This window comes from Takifugu flavidus, chromosome 5 (assembly GCF_003711565.1).
Source record: "Takifugu flavidus isolate HTHZ2018 chromosome 5, ASM371156v2, whole genome shotgun sequence".
Classification (NCBI taxonomy): domain Eukaryota; kingdom Metazoa; phylum Chordata; class Actinopteri; order Tetraodontiformes; family Tetraodontidae; genus Takifugu; species Takifugu flavidus.
Genome location: NC_079524.1, coordinates 2,639,385 through 2,657,460, shown reverse-complemented (window position 1 = coordinate 2,657,460; position 18,076 = coordinate 2,639,385). Strand labels below are relative to the sequence as shown.

Sequence of the window (18,076 nt, the reverse complement as noted above, 5' to 3'; positions counted from 1 at the left end):
CCAATAAACAGACTTTACAAATTGTGAGGACCACACGAAATGTCCTCACTTTATGAGTAAAATGGTAGAAAAGAGAGAGAGAGAGAGAGAGAGAGAGAGAGAGAGAGAGAGAGAGAGAGAGAGTTCTGTTTTCCCCAGAAGAGGGGGAGGATCCTTGAATGTAAAAGTGAAAGTAATCTACAAGTGCATGAAGGAAGGAAGCATGGTGAAATGAAAGTCATCAAGGTAAAGCTTTTTGATATTCAACTAAAGCCAAATAATTTCCAGCAAAAGCACCTTTAAACAAGCGCGCGCTCCCCTCTGCACGGTACCTGGGTACCTGCACGGTATTTTAACAGGGATGTTCTGTTAATGGGGACGCTCTTTATTTCGACACCACGCTGCTGCATGGCTTCAGCCTGCGCTTCCTGGTTTGAAATGCAGTTGTAGTCTCTCACAGCTGTTGTCACCTTACGGTTTTAGCTGTGTCCTCAGCTTGTTTTGTCTGCATGGAAAATCACATGCTGTGCTAAACCACGTCTGAATTTCCCCTTTTAGAATCACAAAGTGAGGAAGCAACACTGAAACACTGCGTTTAGGATACACCTGAAGTAGAAAAGACGTACAATCAAATATAAACACGCCATTAAAATAGCCATTAGCAACAGAGGATGGTTTTTAGACTTTGTAACGAGTGCCAAAGAAAGCGTGTTATAGATTATTGCTGTGTGCAGCGTCCGTCCCAACGCCTGTGTTCATGTCTTTCAGGTTTAAGAGAAACGGCCCTGAGAGATTTGTGAGTCCTCCACATTCTGGGGGTTCGGCCTGGACAATCAGCCTGATCACATTACATGGTCGCCTGCTGTCTCACGCTGCCCATGAGGGATTATGCTAAACTATTGCCCTAGTCTTTCACACAGTTAGCTCTCTGCCTTGAAGGAGGCTCCCCCCACGATGGCTTTGGCGTGGCTGTCGGTGCTGTCCCTTTTCTTTATGTCTCTGGTCCTTTCTCAGCCAGTGGACAAAAATGGAGTGCAGTCTACTCCAGCTACAAGTGATCTGTCCTTTCCCTGGAGCCGTCTACGTCTCCCAAGGTAACATTCAGTACTTTTTTTTAAAAATACACAAAGATGAAATTACAAAATAAATAAAAGCCAGTGAATGAGCAGCGCTTTTGTGTCCTTATTTGTCACCCTATCTCATTACTTTTCTCTAGGTACATTGTCCCTCATCACTATCGTCTCCTTCTGCATCCTAACCTCACAGAGCTCAGTTTTAAAGGCTCTGTACAGATTCAGATTGATGTCCAGAACAGCACAAACTGGGTTGTATTGCACAGCAAGGATTTAAAGATCCTGCAGGCCACAGTACTGGATCTGAATTTTTCACATCTCTCTGACAAGGTAGCAGTAAAACTTGTGCATACATTCCCTATTTGCATTGTTCTACATGTAAATCTCTCCTGTTCCTCCTCTTCTAGACACTACCAGTTCTTCATAACCCTTCCCATGAACAAATTGGTATTTTCTCTCCCCGAGTGCTCACAAGTGGTCATAAGTACTTTCTCTATATTGAGTTCTGGGGAGAACTTTCAGAAGGCTTCAGTGGTTTCTATAAGAGCACCTACCGGACCAGCACAGGAGAGAGCAGGTAAGCCCGGATTTGCTCTTAACTTTTGTACTCACGCTCGTGAAGGTGAGCAGTTAGCACACGTCACTTTTCAGAACCTTGGCTTCGACCCACTTTGAACCTACAAGTGCACGGATGGCATTCCCCTGTTTTGATGAGCCGAGCTTTAAAGCCAACTTCTCCTTGAGGATCAGGAGAACCTCAGAGCACATTTCGTTGTCCAACATGCCTGTGGTGAGTGTTGCACGTAGGCTTCTCACTGCACGTGCACAGATGCGTGTGTTGGGAAAAGCACTACCCTGTTTTATTTGGGACTTTCAGGCCAAGACAGTTGAACTTCACAGGGGCCTCTTTGAGGACCGCTTTCATCCAAGCGTAAAGATGAGCACCTACCTGGTAGCTTTCATCATCTGTGACTTCAAATCTGTCACGACGACCACATCTTCAGGCGTGCAGGTCTTCCTCACAAAATTCTCCCGCCTGCGTCTTACACCCCTCGTGCACTGGCGCACGTGCGTGAACCGATGTGTGTCTGCAGGTGTCCATCTACGCCAGTGCTGAGAAGTGGCCGCAAACCACCTACGCTCTGGAAGTGGCTGTCAAAATGATGGATTTTTATGAGAAATACTTCGATATCCCCTATCCTCTACCAAAGCAAGGTACCGTTTTAGTGCGTGTTTGTCTCAGTAAACCACACAGCATTTCCTCCTCTTTCACTTGTCCATCACAGATCTGATCGCCATCCCTGACTTCCAGAGTGGCGCCATGGAAAACTGGGGTCTGACCACCTACAGGGAGACGAGCCTTCTTGTTGATCCGCTCACGTCCTGCATTGCCGATAAAGTCTGGGTTACTATGGTGATTGGCCACGAGCTTGCGCATCAGGTGAGAGACCTGCATTAGTCGATAAGAACAGAGCCGACGACGCCTCTGAATCTGAAGCTCATTCATTTCAACCTGAACACGCCTGCAGTGGTTTGGTAACTTGGTGACCATGGAGTGGTGGAACGACATCTGGCTGAATGAAGGATTCGCCAAATACATGGAGTTCATTTCAGTGGAGGCCACCTACCCCGAACTCAGAGTAGTACGTGTTTATTATTTGCAGTTGATGTAAATGTTTAAAAGCGACGGGGAGAATATTGAAGATCTCATTCTGTGCACCCTCCAACAGGATGAATACCTGCTGGACACGTGTTTTGCTGCCTTCGGTTATGATTCGATGAACTCCTCTCGGCCCATATGCAGCCCAGCAGAGACCCCCACTCAGATCGAGCAGATGTTTGACACCATCTCCTATGAGAAGGTGTGCAAAATGATCCTGTCAGTGTAGCTACTACGTGGAAACCTCGGGTCTTTTCTCATTTTGATATCACACAGCTGTTCAAGCTGCAGCAGCAAATGTCACAATCATTTCCTGACCTTTAATATTTAATCGGTTCAATGAACCTTTGCTCTCCCGACAGGGAGCGTGTGTGCTTCACATGCTGCGACACTTCCTAACAGATGAAGTTTTCCAGAGTGGGATTGTGCGATACCTTCGCAAATTCAGCTACAGAAACACACACAACCAGGACCTATGGGACAGCCTATCCAACGTAAAGATATATATATATATTAAAGTGCATTTAATCATGCTTTAATGTGTAAGGGTGTGGAGTGTTTCCTCTGATTTTCATAGCATAACGAGTCTGTATGAATGTGTTTAAAGTAGACGTTGATTAACATTAACCTGAGTTTTGTTTTCAATTGCAACAATGAATTTCGCTGTTTCGTGGGCCACGTCACTTCGGTGAGCAGGTGCGGCATGCGCTGCTGCAGAAATTGCAAATTTAGTTGGTGATTTCTCTCTCTAGACGTGTTCGGAGGAAGACTTCCTCCGTAATGAATACTGTTACAGCGGGAGAGAGGCGTTCAGGAACGCTGTGAGTAAATGTTTAACCAACAGCTCTTCGGGAACCAGTTTGATTCTTTTGTGACTGCTTGTTTGGTTTCTAACCCGGTGTGTGTTGGTGTGTCTGAAATGACCTCCAATGGTTTCCCTGCAGTATCTGTTTTCGGGGGATCACCTGGACCTGGCGGCCATGATGAACACTTGGACCCTGCAGAAAGGCATTCCTCTAGTGACTGTATCCAGGAAGGGGCCTTATCTGCTGCTCAGACAGGAGAGGTTCCTGACCACAGTGATGCCCACTGACCCCCTGTGGTTCACACTTCAACAAGGGTAGGTTCTTTTCAGTACTTTCCACACAGTTAATGGTTCATGATGGTTTCCATAGTTTCCATAGACTTGAAACACAATCAATCCCTTTATAGTTTCCTGTGGCACATCCCCCTGACATTTACAACAGACACTTCGGGCACCATCCGTAGACACCTGATGACAGCACCCACAGGTAACAGCTACACTTTTCTATTACTCCCCAGCTGCTTTTTATAATTGCCACAAACGTTGTTGTCTGTTCTCCCTGTTGTTTGTCTCCTTGTCTGTTTTAGACAGCATACATATTGGCTCGGAGGTCAACTGGGTCAAAGTGAACACTGACATGACAGGTTACTATGTCGTTCACTATGAGGATGACGGTTGGGAGAAGATGGCCAAAGTTCTTTTGGAAAACCACACTGCTCTGAGTTACAAAGACAGGACTCATTTGATACACAACGCATTTCAATTAGTCACGTAAGCTTGTCTGGAAGAGATAACAAGAGACAGTATAGTCAACCCTGAGTGCATATAAACTATGTGTGTTATTCTTGCATGTTTCAAAAGGGCAGGCCATCTTCCACTCAATAAAGCCTTGGATCTGATCGGCTACCTCCGGTTGGAGACACACACGGTGCCTCTCCTCAAGGGTTTGGGCTACCTGGAGCTTTTCTACCGCAATGTTGAGAGAAGGAAAGAGACTGTCCTAACAAAAAAACTGGGTGTACGTAGCCAATAATGCAGTTTTAATTTACAATCAATGTCAAAATGAGTGTGAAATGTAACCGAGGTTCATGTCGAGGGTGTTTTTTCCCCCCATTTTGGTGCAGTTGTACATCCTTCGGTTTTTCCGTGCTGTCATTGACCAGCAAACGTGGACTGATTTGGGCTCGGTGTCAGAGCGACGGCTGAGGTCAGAGGTCTTGTCCCTGGCTTGTCACCTGAACGACCCTGTCTGTGTGCAGCGGGCACATCAGACCTTCAACGACTGGCTCCTCTCCAATTATACACTCAAGTATGTCTGAACGGTGACACAAATTTAGTCACCAACTGCGATATTTACAAAAACTATAGCTATTGCCTGCATCTCGGAATTTCATAACTCTAATGTGCATTTTGATATGTGTGTTTACCTTAGCTTGCCCACCGATGTTGCAGAGACGGTGTATTCGGTTGGAGCTAGAGATGACCGTGGTTGGGCTTCACTCTTTCACTTATACAGCATCTCTCTCTCTGAAGCTCAGAAGAATCGAATAATGTTTGCGCTGACCTGCAGCACAGACCCAAATAAACTAAAGAGGTGAATAGTCTCTCTGTCAAATCTTTCAAAACGCTGGTGCTGTCACCAAGTGGTAAATGTGGAGTGTTGCATCAGTTACCTTTTTTCATGCTACATTTCGTGCCATGCTACATGTTCCATGTAACAACCACCTTCCTCCTTTTATGGCAAGTTATAGATGTCAGTAATCATATTTCATCTGAAAAATCAAATTATGAGGTAATGATGAATACATGACATCATCACAATCGTTCCATTAGAAGAGAAAAAAATTGATGCCAGTTTCAATGGCACACACACACACACGTAAAGATATGTTCTGAAAAGTCACTTTACTCTGTGTTTCCTGCAGTCTCCTGGAGTTGAGTCTGGAGGGGAAGGTGATTCGAACTCAGGACCTGTCCAGTGTTATTTTAATGGTCGCCAGGAATCCACAAGGATCCCATCTAGCCTGGAATTTTGTCATAAAGAACTGGGATGCACTGGTTCAAAAGTTTGTATAACCTTTTAAAGAAGCTCTGCTAATGGTGCAAAGACATATTTAGATAATCTGCTGTCTTTCTGCTCAACAGGCTTCAGTTGGCATCAAATAGTATTAGAAACATCATCATCGGTACCACAAGGCAGTTTTCATCTCGAGAAGATCTTGCTAACGTAAATGTGCACTTCTAAAATATAGATTATCCGTCAGTCTTTTTTTTGTAAACATAATTGTTTTTATCCTCAGGTGCAGTTGTTCTTTGAGTCCATTAAAGATCAGGCTAATCAACTGAGTGCCACTCAGTTAGCTCTGGACAACTTGGAGAAAAATATTCGTTGGTGTGAGAGGAACTTAGAGACTCTGAGAGCCTGGTTGGACGAGCAAAGAAACTGATGCCCGAGAGGGCATTTTACCACAAGCATGACACTCCACAAACACCGAGCATTTTAAAAATCCATGTCGTAAAGTTTCATATGTTGACATCAAGCAATAAAACTGTGAGTGAATCGTGCAGTGCGATTGTGAGACATCACTTTTCATCAAACACTTTGTATACATTATTTTTGGAGGTAGTAAAAAAAAATGTCACTAATTTAAAAATGTTCTTCTACAGCAGTCATCTAGCCATGATTGTATTTCCGTTTGCTTAACAATTATTTGCTCACGTTCATCAAAACGGTTGTATAAGCTTTGACATTGCGGCATGTAAAACAGGATTATGGTTTATCGATACTAGTACATTTATCTGTCTCAGTCTAAACAATAAGGTCCTCGCGCAAACGGCGCAAGCTATTGGACGGATCCTGGCCCCGCCCTCTTCACGTATCGTCCAATAGGGGCTCAGTATTATAATACAATGGGCGGGTGTCAACAACTGTTCAAGGAAGAAATTGATTTGTGTATCGAATTGTTTACATGCACTATAACAGGCTTTTATTAAGGTCTAGCTGGTTAGTTTTATATTTTACGCGTATTTTGCTTCTATAAATCCGCAACATGACTTAAAGTTTTGACAGCGACGAAACCTTTCAAATCGGAATCTGTGCCTGTCCGTTACAATTGAGCATTTGGCAGAAGTTGGCTAGTTGACGCTAGCTGCGCAGCTAACGTCAGGTCAGCGGCTGCTGTTTGTTGGGGCTGCTTTAGCCTTTGGTGGTTTGTGACCTGGCCAGGATTTGTGTCGTTTCCTCTGGACACCATCGCTGTATTTGGTGGGATCCCATTGTTTTGGATGCGGAGGGCTGTTTGAGTTTTCCGAAATGGACGTATTTGACATCAACAGCACAGGTAAGGATTTAACTTTACCAACGCCGACCTGTCAGCGAGCTAATAGCAGCAGGCCAGCTAGTAACTAACAGGGCGAAAGCGGAAGCTCAGCGGGAGTGACATTCACCCGAGGGCGCATCTTTCAGGGTTGTTGGACATCTGACAGGCTCGACTAAATCTGGCTTTGCGGCTTTATTTGTCAGTTTCTGTTTTCTCTTAAAGAGTTGAAGCTGATTCAATCGCAGTCCTACTGTAGGTTCCTGGTCAACATGGTGAGGTTTTACCACATGAACATGGAGAGTAACTGTAGACGAACCCAACAGCAACTGCTCATTTAATAACTCCAATGGCCCGTTGGTTTTGGTTTGTATCTAAACTACAATGGCTCTAATCTATCCTGCAACATTAATAGACAAGTAAATATAGCACTGACATAGTCACAGTGGCAGCTATTACAGCTATTAAAATATTTTCCAGACCCTATTCTGACTGGAGTTTGATGTCACTTTATGTTTTTCTGTCAACACATTTAACCACCAACTTTTAATTTGTATGTAGGTTAATTCAAATAGACCACAGCCCGGATTGTGTTAACCCTGCAAATGGATAACAGGAATGCAAAGGGAAGCAAGAAACCTGCAGTGCAAAGATTTTTACCATCTAAATTTAATTAAATGAGGAAGGAAGAACTCGTGTCAGATTTTTTCAAGAACTGCTGACTGGAAAACATCTGCCTGCCACCAAATTATGTGGTTACAGATTTGCTTCTTGTTTTCATTATCGTGTGGACTTAAGCTGATGCTCTGGCAAAATGAGTTGTATTTTTATACTATTATTATTATTAATGTATAGTATTCTTATTATAGTACTGCTAAAAGGGATTTTTATCAAGATCCTTTCTGAACTGGTTTTACAAGATTTGTACACTAAGAATAGTTGTCATACCAGATAAAGTTGCCCATTGTGTGGTTGTGAATAAACCAGGAAATAAGTTAGGTTTGTTATGGACGTGTCATTAGTGTCAGCAAACATGTTGGAAAAGACCTTCAGTCAGCAAATGTATAAAAGGTGTAACATCTAGATGACACTAATGTGTATGTGTGAGTAGATGCAATATATTGATTTAAGAGCATCTGTCTTTTCTTTGTGTTACAGATCGAGTCAGCCTGCCGAGGAACATGATTGAGAACAGCATGTTTGAAGAGGAGCCCGACGTTGTGGATTTGGCCAAAGACTCCTCAGCATTTCCTGTATATTCTTCCTCTCTTATATCAATTTATCCTGCTTAGTATTATATTTGGGCATCATTTGAGGGACCAACTTGTATTTCTACTTTTTTTACAAAGGATTTTAAGCATCATATTTAAGCGCTCTTTGCACTGGATCTATTATTCCTGGTGTTCGTCTTCCAGAGTTGCCTAAGAATGTGCATTAGTTGCGCTGCTCTGCTCATCTAACCATAATACCAATACATGCATATGCTCTCTCTCTAGACATTTCCCCCTCTTGACCCGGATGAGGTTGGGTTTGAGCCCCGCAGCTCACGGCTGCTGGTGCGAGGCCTAGGGGAGAATGACATGGACGAAGATGAGGAGGACTGCGAGTCTTCAGCGCGGCTGCTGGGCATGTCCTTCATGAACCGTAGCTCCGCTCATAGATCCCACTCGTCTCCATACATCAGACACGCTCCTCCCAGGTAGTGCACACTAAAAATGTCATTATCTCTTACAGGGTTTTCAAATCATGAAAAACACATGGAAGAATAACGGATGTATTTTTGAAACATTCATTGAAGGGAAGTAAAGTTGATCTATGTTGATAGTTGTTAATGGGGATCTTAACGGTCCTATTATCAATGTAATTTACGTTTTAAAAATTAAAATGTACGTGCTCAAATAAGAATTGCGTAACAAACTGTTCAAAAACAGACTATTCAAACATGAATAATAATTGTCTTTGTCATAAACCCAAATCTTCTTTCAAGAACTACCCTCCCATCAGCTTGGTTTTAATCTGCCTCTGTAAACTAGTTAAAGCCTGAAAAGCTCTTCTGGTTTTGCCGGTAGATCATGTTTTAGACCCTCAGCACGCACGATGGCGGTGTCTGTCCTCTTCCTGGTGATCGCTGCATCTGGAACCATGGTTCTGTACTTCTTACCTGGATGCACTTTTACCAAGGTAAGAAATATACACATTTATGTATTTAACTGATACATGAATGCCGTCGATGCATCATGCGGTGTGATATTGTTTTGTACTTTAGCTACAATGAGCTTTATTCTTTTACAGATGGGATGTCCTAAGCCAAATGAGACATCTCCCATTGAGCCAGTTTACCCTGTGTCTGCAAATGGAGAGCTTTTCCCATGGGCCCAGTACCGCCTACCTCATAGCATACAGCCTCTTAGTTATAATTTGACCTTGAACCCTGATCTTGTCACTATGACCTTCACTGGTCAAACCACCATAAGCATGCTTGTGCTTCATGATACCAAAGTCATCGTCCTACATAGTTCAGACCTCAACATTTCCAAAGCTTCCTTCAAGGTGGGATTTCAATGAAAACTTATTAAATTTGCATCGAGACAAAGTCTTCAACTTTGTTGCTTTTATCATTTATTTTATTTTTGCAGCTGGGTGAGGAAGATGTCAGCGATGTGACTGTCCTGGAGTACAAACCCAGAGATCAAATAGCCATTAAGTTCTCAAAGAACCTGAAAGCGGGCCAGAAATGCAACCTGATCCTGGAATACTCTGCCAGCCTCTCAAACAACTATAATGGCTTCTACAACAGTTCATACACCGATAAAGATGGAATCAAAAGGTACAAATGAAAAGAAGCAAGCGCCATGAATGGAAAAATAAACAAAACTTTCATAGTTGAACTTGTTCCGTGCAAAGAAATTTGAATGAACAATGACATCCCACAGATGATTAACTGTAATTATGGTTGCACACAGGTTAATGTATTATACTGGTATTCCATAGAAGTAAAATATTAGACCATGCTTCGCCATAAATGGATGGCCAAATATTCTTCATATCTATTTCTTTCTCTGCATTGGCATTGCTTTCATCAATATTTTCATTTAGAAGAAATTGCTGACATTGTAGGTTCTAATTTTAGGAATAAGAAAAGATATTTGGAACATTTAATTTTGCTCTAAAACTTGACAGCACCCTTGTGCGTCATCACAACTAGTCTAAGGAGACAATTTTACAACACTAATCCATCTAACAGCTCAGTAAAAAACAAAAACAATTATGTATTCAATGTGAAAGCGGATTTTTACATTTTTCCCTCCCCTCGCTCTGTGTTTTCCCTTCAGGGTCCTGGCTGCCACTCAGTTTGAACCCCTGTCGGCCCGGAAGGCCTTTCCTTGCTTTGATGAACCAGTATTCAAAGCCAAGTTCCTCATTAAAATCAGCAGACAACCAAACTACATTACCCTTTCAAACATGCCCATGGTATTTGCTCTTAATTTCCTTTGTTTTCTTTTGCTTGGACTTGATACTAAATCTCTGTTAGGTCAATTCAGGTTACAAGTAGTCTCTCGTTTAATAGGCCACAAAAAGATCTTGACTGTGCTCGATGATTGATGATATCTCGTGCAGAATTTTATTACATTGTAATGGAGCTTTTATGTATCGGCCTCATGACAAGCTGGCGGCAAATACTTGGGTGCCTGCATTGCTCTGCTATATTGTTTTTATCATTTAAAATCTCTGTAATGTCTTAATGCTGTATTCTTCAGGCGCAAACCACTGTACTTCCCAATGGCCTCATGCAGGATGAGTTTGAAAAGACGAGTGTCAACATGAGCACGTATCTGGTGGCCTTTGTTGTTGCTGAGTTTGCCTCCATCACGCAAAATGTTTCAGGAACTCTGGTTTGTCCAACACAGATCTGATGCTTTCATTTCATTTAGGCTTGTTCTGATGGTGGGACGTGCCTGACCGTGATCTTGTGTTTAGGTGTCTGTGTACTCTGTGACAGAGAAGAAGAACCACACCGACTATGCTCTGGCTACCGCATCTAAATTTCTGGAGTTCTACAATAATTACTTTGAAATTAAATATCCACTCGAAAAATTAGGTGAGGACAAAATCATGCTGCTCTAATCCTCTAATTTCTTCTTTCTCTTGACTAGTCTGATGTTTGAGCTGATGTTTTGCTTGCTTCTTCTGCTTTTTTCAGACCTGGTAGCCATCCCAGACTTCCTGGCAGGAGCCATGGAAAACTGGGGGCTCATTACTTTCAGAGAGACCAGCCTCCTGGTGGGCAAGCAGTCGTCTCTTCTGGAAAAGCAAGTGGTCGCGTCTGTCATAGCCCACGAGCTTGCACATCAGGTGAGTTCATTGTGTTGGTTAGGAAAAGTAGAAGAAACCATCAATCAGGATGCAGGTGGGGGGAAAATCCAAATATTGCTTCATACCAATGAGCTACTTTACTGTCCTGCGGTGACCTCAGCCAATATTTAAGGGACTTTTTGTTTCAAGAGCTGGACTGGAGACCTTGAAACTCGCCTAACTCCACCAGAATGTACTAATCTTTCTCTGTCGCGGTGTCTCAGTGGTTTGGAAACCTGGTGACTATGAGGTGGTGGAATGACCTGTGGCTCAATGAAGGCTTCGCCACCTACATGCAGTACATGTCACTGCAGAAGGTTTTGCCCCAGATGGATATTGTAAGTGAATCACTTCATGTTAGAAAAACTCCTTGTCACATGTGAGTTTATTTCTTTTCAGTAAATCGTGTCTGTTTACAGGGTAATTCGTTCCTGGCAGTCAGATTCAGAGTCTTGGACAAAGATGCACTGAACTCTTCGCATGCTGTGTCGACAGAGGTTGATACTTCTGAACAAGTGGAAGAGATGTTTGACTCTGTCTCCTATGAAAAGGTAAACATTTATATCAACTCTTCATCAATCCTTCCCATTCAGGTAGTTTAGATCATCTCTGCCGCTCCCTGTCTGTGACTGGAGTTCCTGACAGCAAATCATTCACCATATTTGTGTCCACCAGTTCTGACACTACATTATAGCTATATTACCCTTTCTTCTGTATGTTGAGATAAAGTGCTGCCTAAAATACAGATTGACCCTTTTCATTGGGTTTCAGCTTTGGTGGAAACATCAAACAAATGACGTAACTTGTCATTGAGTTGTGAAGATATAGACACTAGAATATAGACTTTTTTATTGAATTGATCACAGATGCTCTATGCTTCTGTTTTACAGGGTGCCTCCATTCTGCTGATGCTGTGTACTTCCCTGCTTGGTGAGCAACAGTTCAGGAAGGGGCTCATTCAGTACTTAAAGCAATACAAGGGGTTAAACACCAACACGGAAGACCTCTGGAACAGCCTCACACAGGTGACAGCAGTACAGTTCCTGCAGGAATGCTTGTGTTATGTGTCAGCCTGCCACTAAATGATACTGCAGTTGCAAAGACATCTGCTCCACAATGCAAAATGATATAGTCATTTAATCATTTGCATAAAGTGTTAAAGTAGAGGGGATTAGAGAAATAAGCAGAGCAAAAGTTTTTGAACCACTATGTTTTTACTTGAATACCAAGTCACTATCGCCTCCTCCTGTCGGGGTATTTCAATGACCATTTATTACATAAACATCAGGACAGCTGGAACAATGGTGCCAAGTGTGAGAGAGAATTTTTGTAGGTTTTGTGTCCTTTAGTCCCCTTTAATCGGGCTGCAGGCTTTCAGATCAACTGGACAAACCCTAAATACATTTATCTGTCGACAGGTCGAGCTCTCTACACAGTACTGGAATGTCTCGGAGATGATGACCTCATGGACATCGCAAAAAGGATTCCCATTGGTCACCATGAGCCGCAAGGGGAACCAGGTGACACTCACCCAGGAGCACTTCCTGCTCACCTCTGACGGCACTACGAATGCTTCAAGGTGGGGGTTCCAGTGACACGCAAAGTGCTGCCGCAGGAAAACACGCAGTCCTTAACTAAACATACCGTGTGTTGTCTACAGCTTGTGGAATATCCCAGTCACATATGTCAACGACAGCTGTAGTTTGGACCCTACATGCATGCAGGTTTTCAATTTCAAGACCAAGTCAGGTAAAGTATCCTATTAACTCCCATCATCAAGCATTTAAGGCTGCTATTCTGTTAGGTGTTGATTCCCCCCCCCATGTGTGTACACTTTTGTGTTTTCAGCAACTTTTAAGGTGCCAGAAAATGTGAAGTGGCTGAAGTTGAACTATAAAAACACAGGCTTCTACGCCGTCCATTATAAAGACGAGAGCTGGGCTGCACTGGGAGAGGCTTTATCCCAAAATGTCAGCGTGCTCACACAGGAGGACCGCGCCTCGCTCATACACAACGTCTTTGCTCTGTCAAAGTCAGTATATGTGGTTTTATCGGGCTGTGTTTTATTCTCCTGTTTCATATTTACTGGCGAGTTTCGAGGAGTATTCTCCAATTCATGACTCCCCCGTGGCATCAACAGATTTGGACGTGTTTCCTTCCTTCATGTGCTAAACCTTTTGGATTATCTGGTCAATGAAACTGAAACATCCCCTGTGACAGAAGCCTTGTTACAGCTCAACACAATCTACAGGCTACTGGACAAACGACAGGAGCACGGGCTCGTGGCCCGCATGAAGGTACAGTTAGGCAGCGCAGTGCAAGCTTCCGATGTGTAGCCCGATTCCTCCTAACACAAAAACCTCTCATCCCTCTTATGACAGGATTATATGCTGCGCCAATTTGGTCCTTTGATAAACAGCCAAACATGGAAAGAGGAGGAACGTGTGTCCAAACAGGAGCTGCGAGCAGCCCTGCTGGAGACGGCCTGTCGACTGGATGAAGAAAACTGTACTGCACAAGCAAAAACCATGTTTGTAAAGTACAAGGAGTCCAACGGGACATTTAGGTGTGTGTGTGTGTGTGTGTGTGTGTGTGTGTGTGTGTGTGTGTGTGTGTGTGTGTGTGTGCATTGTTGACTGTTGAGGTGTAAAAAGAAAGTCTTTTACTGTTTGCCTTGCTTTGATGCACAGGATTCCAGGTGATCTCCAACAAGTGGTGTTTAACGTTGCTGCTCAGTCAAGTGAGCACTGGACGAGTCTGCTGGAAATGTACACGCACGTCCCGTACGATGCAGAGAAGCGGAAGATGCTGCTGGCCTTGGCGTCCACGCCAGACGTGAAGCATATATCATGGTAGAGTCTTTGATCTGCTTCCGCCTTCATTTTTGCTTTGAGGATGTTTTTATCTGACCTTGTTTGGATGTTATTAACAGAAAACTCAATCTGACCCAAACATGAATTTTAATGGTGGTGTCCAGGGTTCTAGCTGCAGGGCTGCAGGGTGACATCATCCAGACCCAGGAGTTGCCCCTGGTCATCAACAGGGTGTCAAGCGGCTTCGCTGGCTACTTGTTTGCCTGGGATTTTATACAACAGAACTGGGATCGCCTTATACAGAAGTAAGAGGCCTTTCTCAGAGCCTTGTCTCCTCTCTCCTTCGGTCACGACGTGCCTGTAGAATCGGTGTTTCTGCTCCTTTAACGTGAGTCGAGACAATGAAGCACAGCCAAATTACATTTGTAATCGCAGACGTGTTTTCAGGTTCCCTGTGGGATCCGGTGCCATCCAGAGCATCATCAAGTCTGTCACCTCCCAATTCTCAACACAGTCGCACCTCGAACAAGTGAGTTTTTAGTTTTTTATGAGGCCATTTCTTCACATTTTGCACATTTTCAGTAGTTGGATGATGAACTGATTTTGATTTATTGTTCAAAGGATTTTAATATTTTCAGTTTAGATCAAAACAATAACTCATATAACAAAATAAATAATAATCGCAGTTCAGAAATTGGCTTAAATTCCATTTTGTTGAATTGATTGTGGAATGTTTGGAAAGGAGAGCCTCAAAGGGGCACAAATGTAGTGCAAGACAGGGAGACATCTTTATGCATCCCCAAAGGGCAGTTCAGGTTCTACAGGAGACTACATCATCATAGAGCTATCCATACAACGTATATTCATAAAAAATATCCACGGAGATATCATCCATCAAGAATATAGAAACACATAAAACAAAACGCAATTTTCTACATTCGTTAACCAAAATAGCCGAGGGAGTCAAAGATTTGCTAAGTGATTCCACAGTTATTACAGCTTCTCTCTCTGAGTTTCTGTTGTGCATCACTCAGCTTAGTTCTGCGCTGCCCATTAGCCTGATAGGTTGTGCCCGAGTCCCAAAGAAAAGAATGCTGAGGGTGTGATAGAAGTGAAAAAATCCAGAGCTTTTGAAAGCTTCATTTTTGAATAATGACCCTCCATCAGGGGATTATTCCTACAGCATGTAGCAAAAGCACCTGGGCCAGATATGGAAACTTTCATGCTTTTATCCCAGTCAAACGGTCAAATTTGGTGATTACTTTAACATGTAGTTGTGTGTTGATGCCACTAACATTGGTTTTTTTCACAGGTGCAGGATTTCTTCTCCAGGCTGAAGGATCGCGGCTCACAGATGAGGAGTGTGCAAGAAGCTTTGGAAACCATCAGACTGAACCAGCGCTGGATGGACACCAACCTGCCTACACTCAAAAAATGGCTCTAACACTTTTAGCCATTTAGTTTTTTAAACTAGCCTCTAAACGTGAGGCAGCCAGGGTGATTCAGAAAGATGTCAGCAGAGTTTCCACTCTGTAGGACGGACCGTCTAACTCCTTTTCTGTAAGTCAAAGTACAGCTCAAAGGGATTTTCTTTTCCTTGTTGGACAGGGGATTCGATTTTGAGTTTGGTCCTGCTAGTTGTATTTCCTAGCTCAGGGTGGCTGAGGTGGCGACGCACACACACTCCACACGCACATACACTGTTGACCAAGCCTCTCATCTGCATCTCTAATTGAAACCTCAGCTGTGAGTAGACAATCTTGCTTGACACACACTCCTTTGGCTCAGCCTTGTGGTCTGATAGCCGCCTATAGGTCAGCTGTGAAGCATTTGGTGTACATAGATGTATGTCTTTTGGGAAGGTTCCTCAATAGGTTTTATTTTATTTTATATATATATTATATTTTAGAAGTGATGCAGGAGTGCATACGGTATTGACAGATATTCAAGGTCACCAAAGCTGATGCCTTGCAAAATCCAAATTTTAGCAGAAATCCAAAGCACAAGTGTGAAGGTCGGTCATTTAAAATGTAATATTACACCGGGAGAGCCTGGTGAAGGGGAGATTTTCAGCCTTGGCCGAGCTGCGTTGGCTCCCAGTTCCTGGTACCAGAAGTAAACTAATCCATTAATTGCTATTTTATGAAGGATGTCCATAAAATAGAGTGTCTTGCAGCTAACTTATGTCACCTAACGCATTAAAGCATTACACATTATCCTTATATCATTAAGCATTTGTTTGTTGCCAGTTTTGTGGCTTTAGTTGAATGTACTGAAACTTAATTTATGCGCAGGATCGTGCTCAGTGCACATTTCCACGTGTCCTGGGTGTGAGTGGTCAGTGCCCTTGGGCAGGTGTAAATAAGCTCAACCCCATCAGCATTTTCCATTTGCATTGTGTGATATAAATAGATTGTAAAGAAGAGGCTTATACATAGGATTCACTGAGAAGTATTTGTATTCTTTGATAATGATGACCTCATTTGCTGATGAATGTGGTTTAAGGGCTACTGTGCATATAAATAGGGCAGCAATATTAAAGAAGCGCATTCATTTGCATTCATGCTGCAGAATTCTGTCCACTAAAGTGTCGGTGGTGCAGCCAGCTTTAAATGGTGGAGGCGTTCACACTCCGCAGACCTTGAAACTCCTGACCAGATGTCAGTCGCTCCGCGTGAAGAGCACGGAGACCCGGCGTCTCTGAACGCCGTTTAGTCTAAACAAGGCAAAAAGTGACAAAAAGAAGACGATGGGTGTGTTTTCTGATCGTCTGCACATCTGACAACGTTTACGCTGATGATGTCCGGGGTGAACGGCTAAATCTGCAGCTTGGTTTATTTTCTTGCGACCCCCGTCTGCCTCTGTGGTATCCACGTGTGCCGCTCTTCTCCTGGGTGGCGGGGACATTGTGTCATGGTTCAGCCTGGACTGTTGCCTCACGGCATTGTTTATTCTCTGTAGTCTGTCGTATTTTGTGAAGGAATGATGTGTTCATTGGCTCTTCAGTGCACATCTGGTGGAGAAAAAAACCTCTTCAGCAGCTGCCAATTAAATAAATAAATGTATCGGCTTCTTTGGTCCGTACTTGGGTTTCTCACAATGTTTGGATTAGAACATTTTTCAAGTCTTTTGCAATCCTCTTTTTGACGGAAGCACTGTTGATGTCATTCTAAACTGTTGAATTGGCAACAAAAAACCCAAATCTGTGGAAAATGAAGTGTGTGTTGTCGACCCTGTCAGATTCTTTGCTTTTGCACTGGAATGAAATGCTGCAGATGTTTGCAGATGCTTTCAAAACTAATCTTTATGTGAATAAAATGTAGTTCAAATCTTGTCTTTTTTTTAATGGTTATTCAAAAAAGGTGAAAAGCCTACACCTGTGGCTAAAAGCTCGCTTTCGAAACGAAATTGTCCTTTTAAAGTTCAAAAACTCCAAACCACTGTTGCTGAAACTGCTTAGTAACGACCAAGACAAAGTTCTGAAAGAAACCGGCGCATCATTTTATCTTGTACTTCCAAAGATCGCCACTAGATGGCGGCCTGGTTCTTAACTTAATACGCTGCTCGTGTTTTATGGATCATTTTACGCCAAAATTCCACACAGCTGTTAAACATTAGGAGCCTTCTGCAGCATCACCCTCATGCGCCTTTTGCACAGTTTGGTTACAGTTTTTAAACGATTTTGTGGGATTTATTTTTACTGGGATAAAAACTAACTCAAACCAAGCGCAAGGATGAATCAGGCTGACGGACAATGTCCGGACAAGCTGACGTTTTATAGCTCTGAATTATGGAAATTTGCAATTTATATATACATATATTTATTTTTTAAATGTTCAAGCAATAATTATGTTTCTTTCCTTGCCCACTGAGCTTGCTCAGCCTGACTGGAAAGGAACACTGAGCACCCACCGTCTCCACAGGGTAAAATGAACTGGGATGTCAAACATCTGGTAGAAATGGAACTGGGCAGATGTGGTCTATGTCAGTGGGTACCTACCAGATAGAGCTGGAAGCACCCCAACACAGTTTGTGACATTTGCCCATGACCTCTGAGGGACGCTCGGAGGAGTCGA

At 43.1% G+C, this 18,076-nt stretch overlaps 2 protein-coding genes across 2 annotated transcripts; both read left to right on the top strand.

Annotated features, from left to right (window-relative positions):
• Positions 1–133: 133 nt before the first annotated feature.
• On the top strand, positions 134–6,082 carry erap2 (endoplasmic reticulum aminopeptidase 2). The gene is made up of 21 exons (XM_057032414.1): positions 134–225; positions 748–1,073; positions 1,196–1,382; positions 1,460–1,629; positions 1,704–1,842; positions 1,930–2,064; positions 2,147–2,267; positions 2,339–2,493; positions 2,582–2,695; positions 2,783–2,914; positions 3,075–3,206; positions 3,465–3,533; positions 3,657–3,832; positions 3,925–4,004; positions 4,105–4,288; positions 4,379–4,535; positions 4,642–4,826; positions 4,950–5,111; positions 5,443–5,583; positions 5,663–5,744; positions 5,818–6,082. Exons 2-21 carry the CDS (start codon positions 934–936, stop codon positions 5,962–5,964), a joined length of 2,808 nt encoding a protein of 935 aa, XP_056888394.1. The 5' UTR covers positions 134–225; positions 748–933; the 3' UTR covers positions 5,965–6,082.
• A 360-nt stretch (positions 6,083–6,442) lies between these two features.
• lnpep (leucyl/cystinyl aminopeptidase) lies at positions 6,443–17,333 on the top strand. Its single transcript, XM_057032413.1, has 22 exons — positions 6,443–6,858; positions 7,993–8,087; positions 8,331–8,533; positions 8,904–9,015; positions 9,127–9,384; positions 9,471–9,661; positions 10,167–10,305; positions 10,593–10,727; positions 10,813–10,933; positions 11,036–11,187; positions 11,412–11,525; positions 11,607–11,738; positions 12,078–12,212; positions 12,606–12,766; positions 12,848–12,936; positions 13,036–13,219; positions 13,328–13,484; positions 13,569–13,753; positions 13,878–14,039; positions 14,165–14,305; positions 14,448–14,529; positions 15,313–17,333. Exons 1-22 carry the CDS (start codon positions 6,831–6,833, stop codon positions 15,442–15,444), a joined length of 3,108 nt encoding a protein of 1,035 aa, XP_056888393.1. The 5' UTR covers positions 6,443–6,830; the 3' UTR covers positions 15,445–17,333.
• Positions 17,334–18,076: the final 743 nt, after the last annotated feature.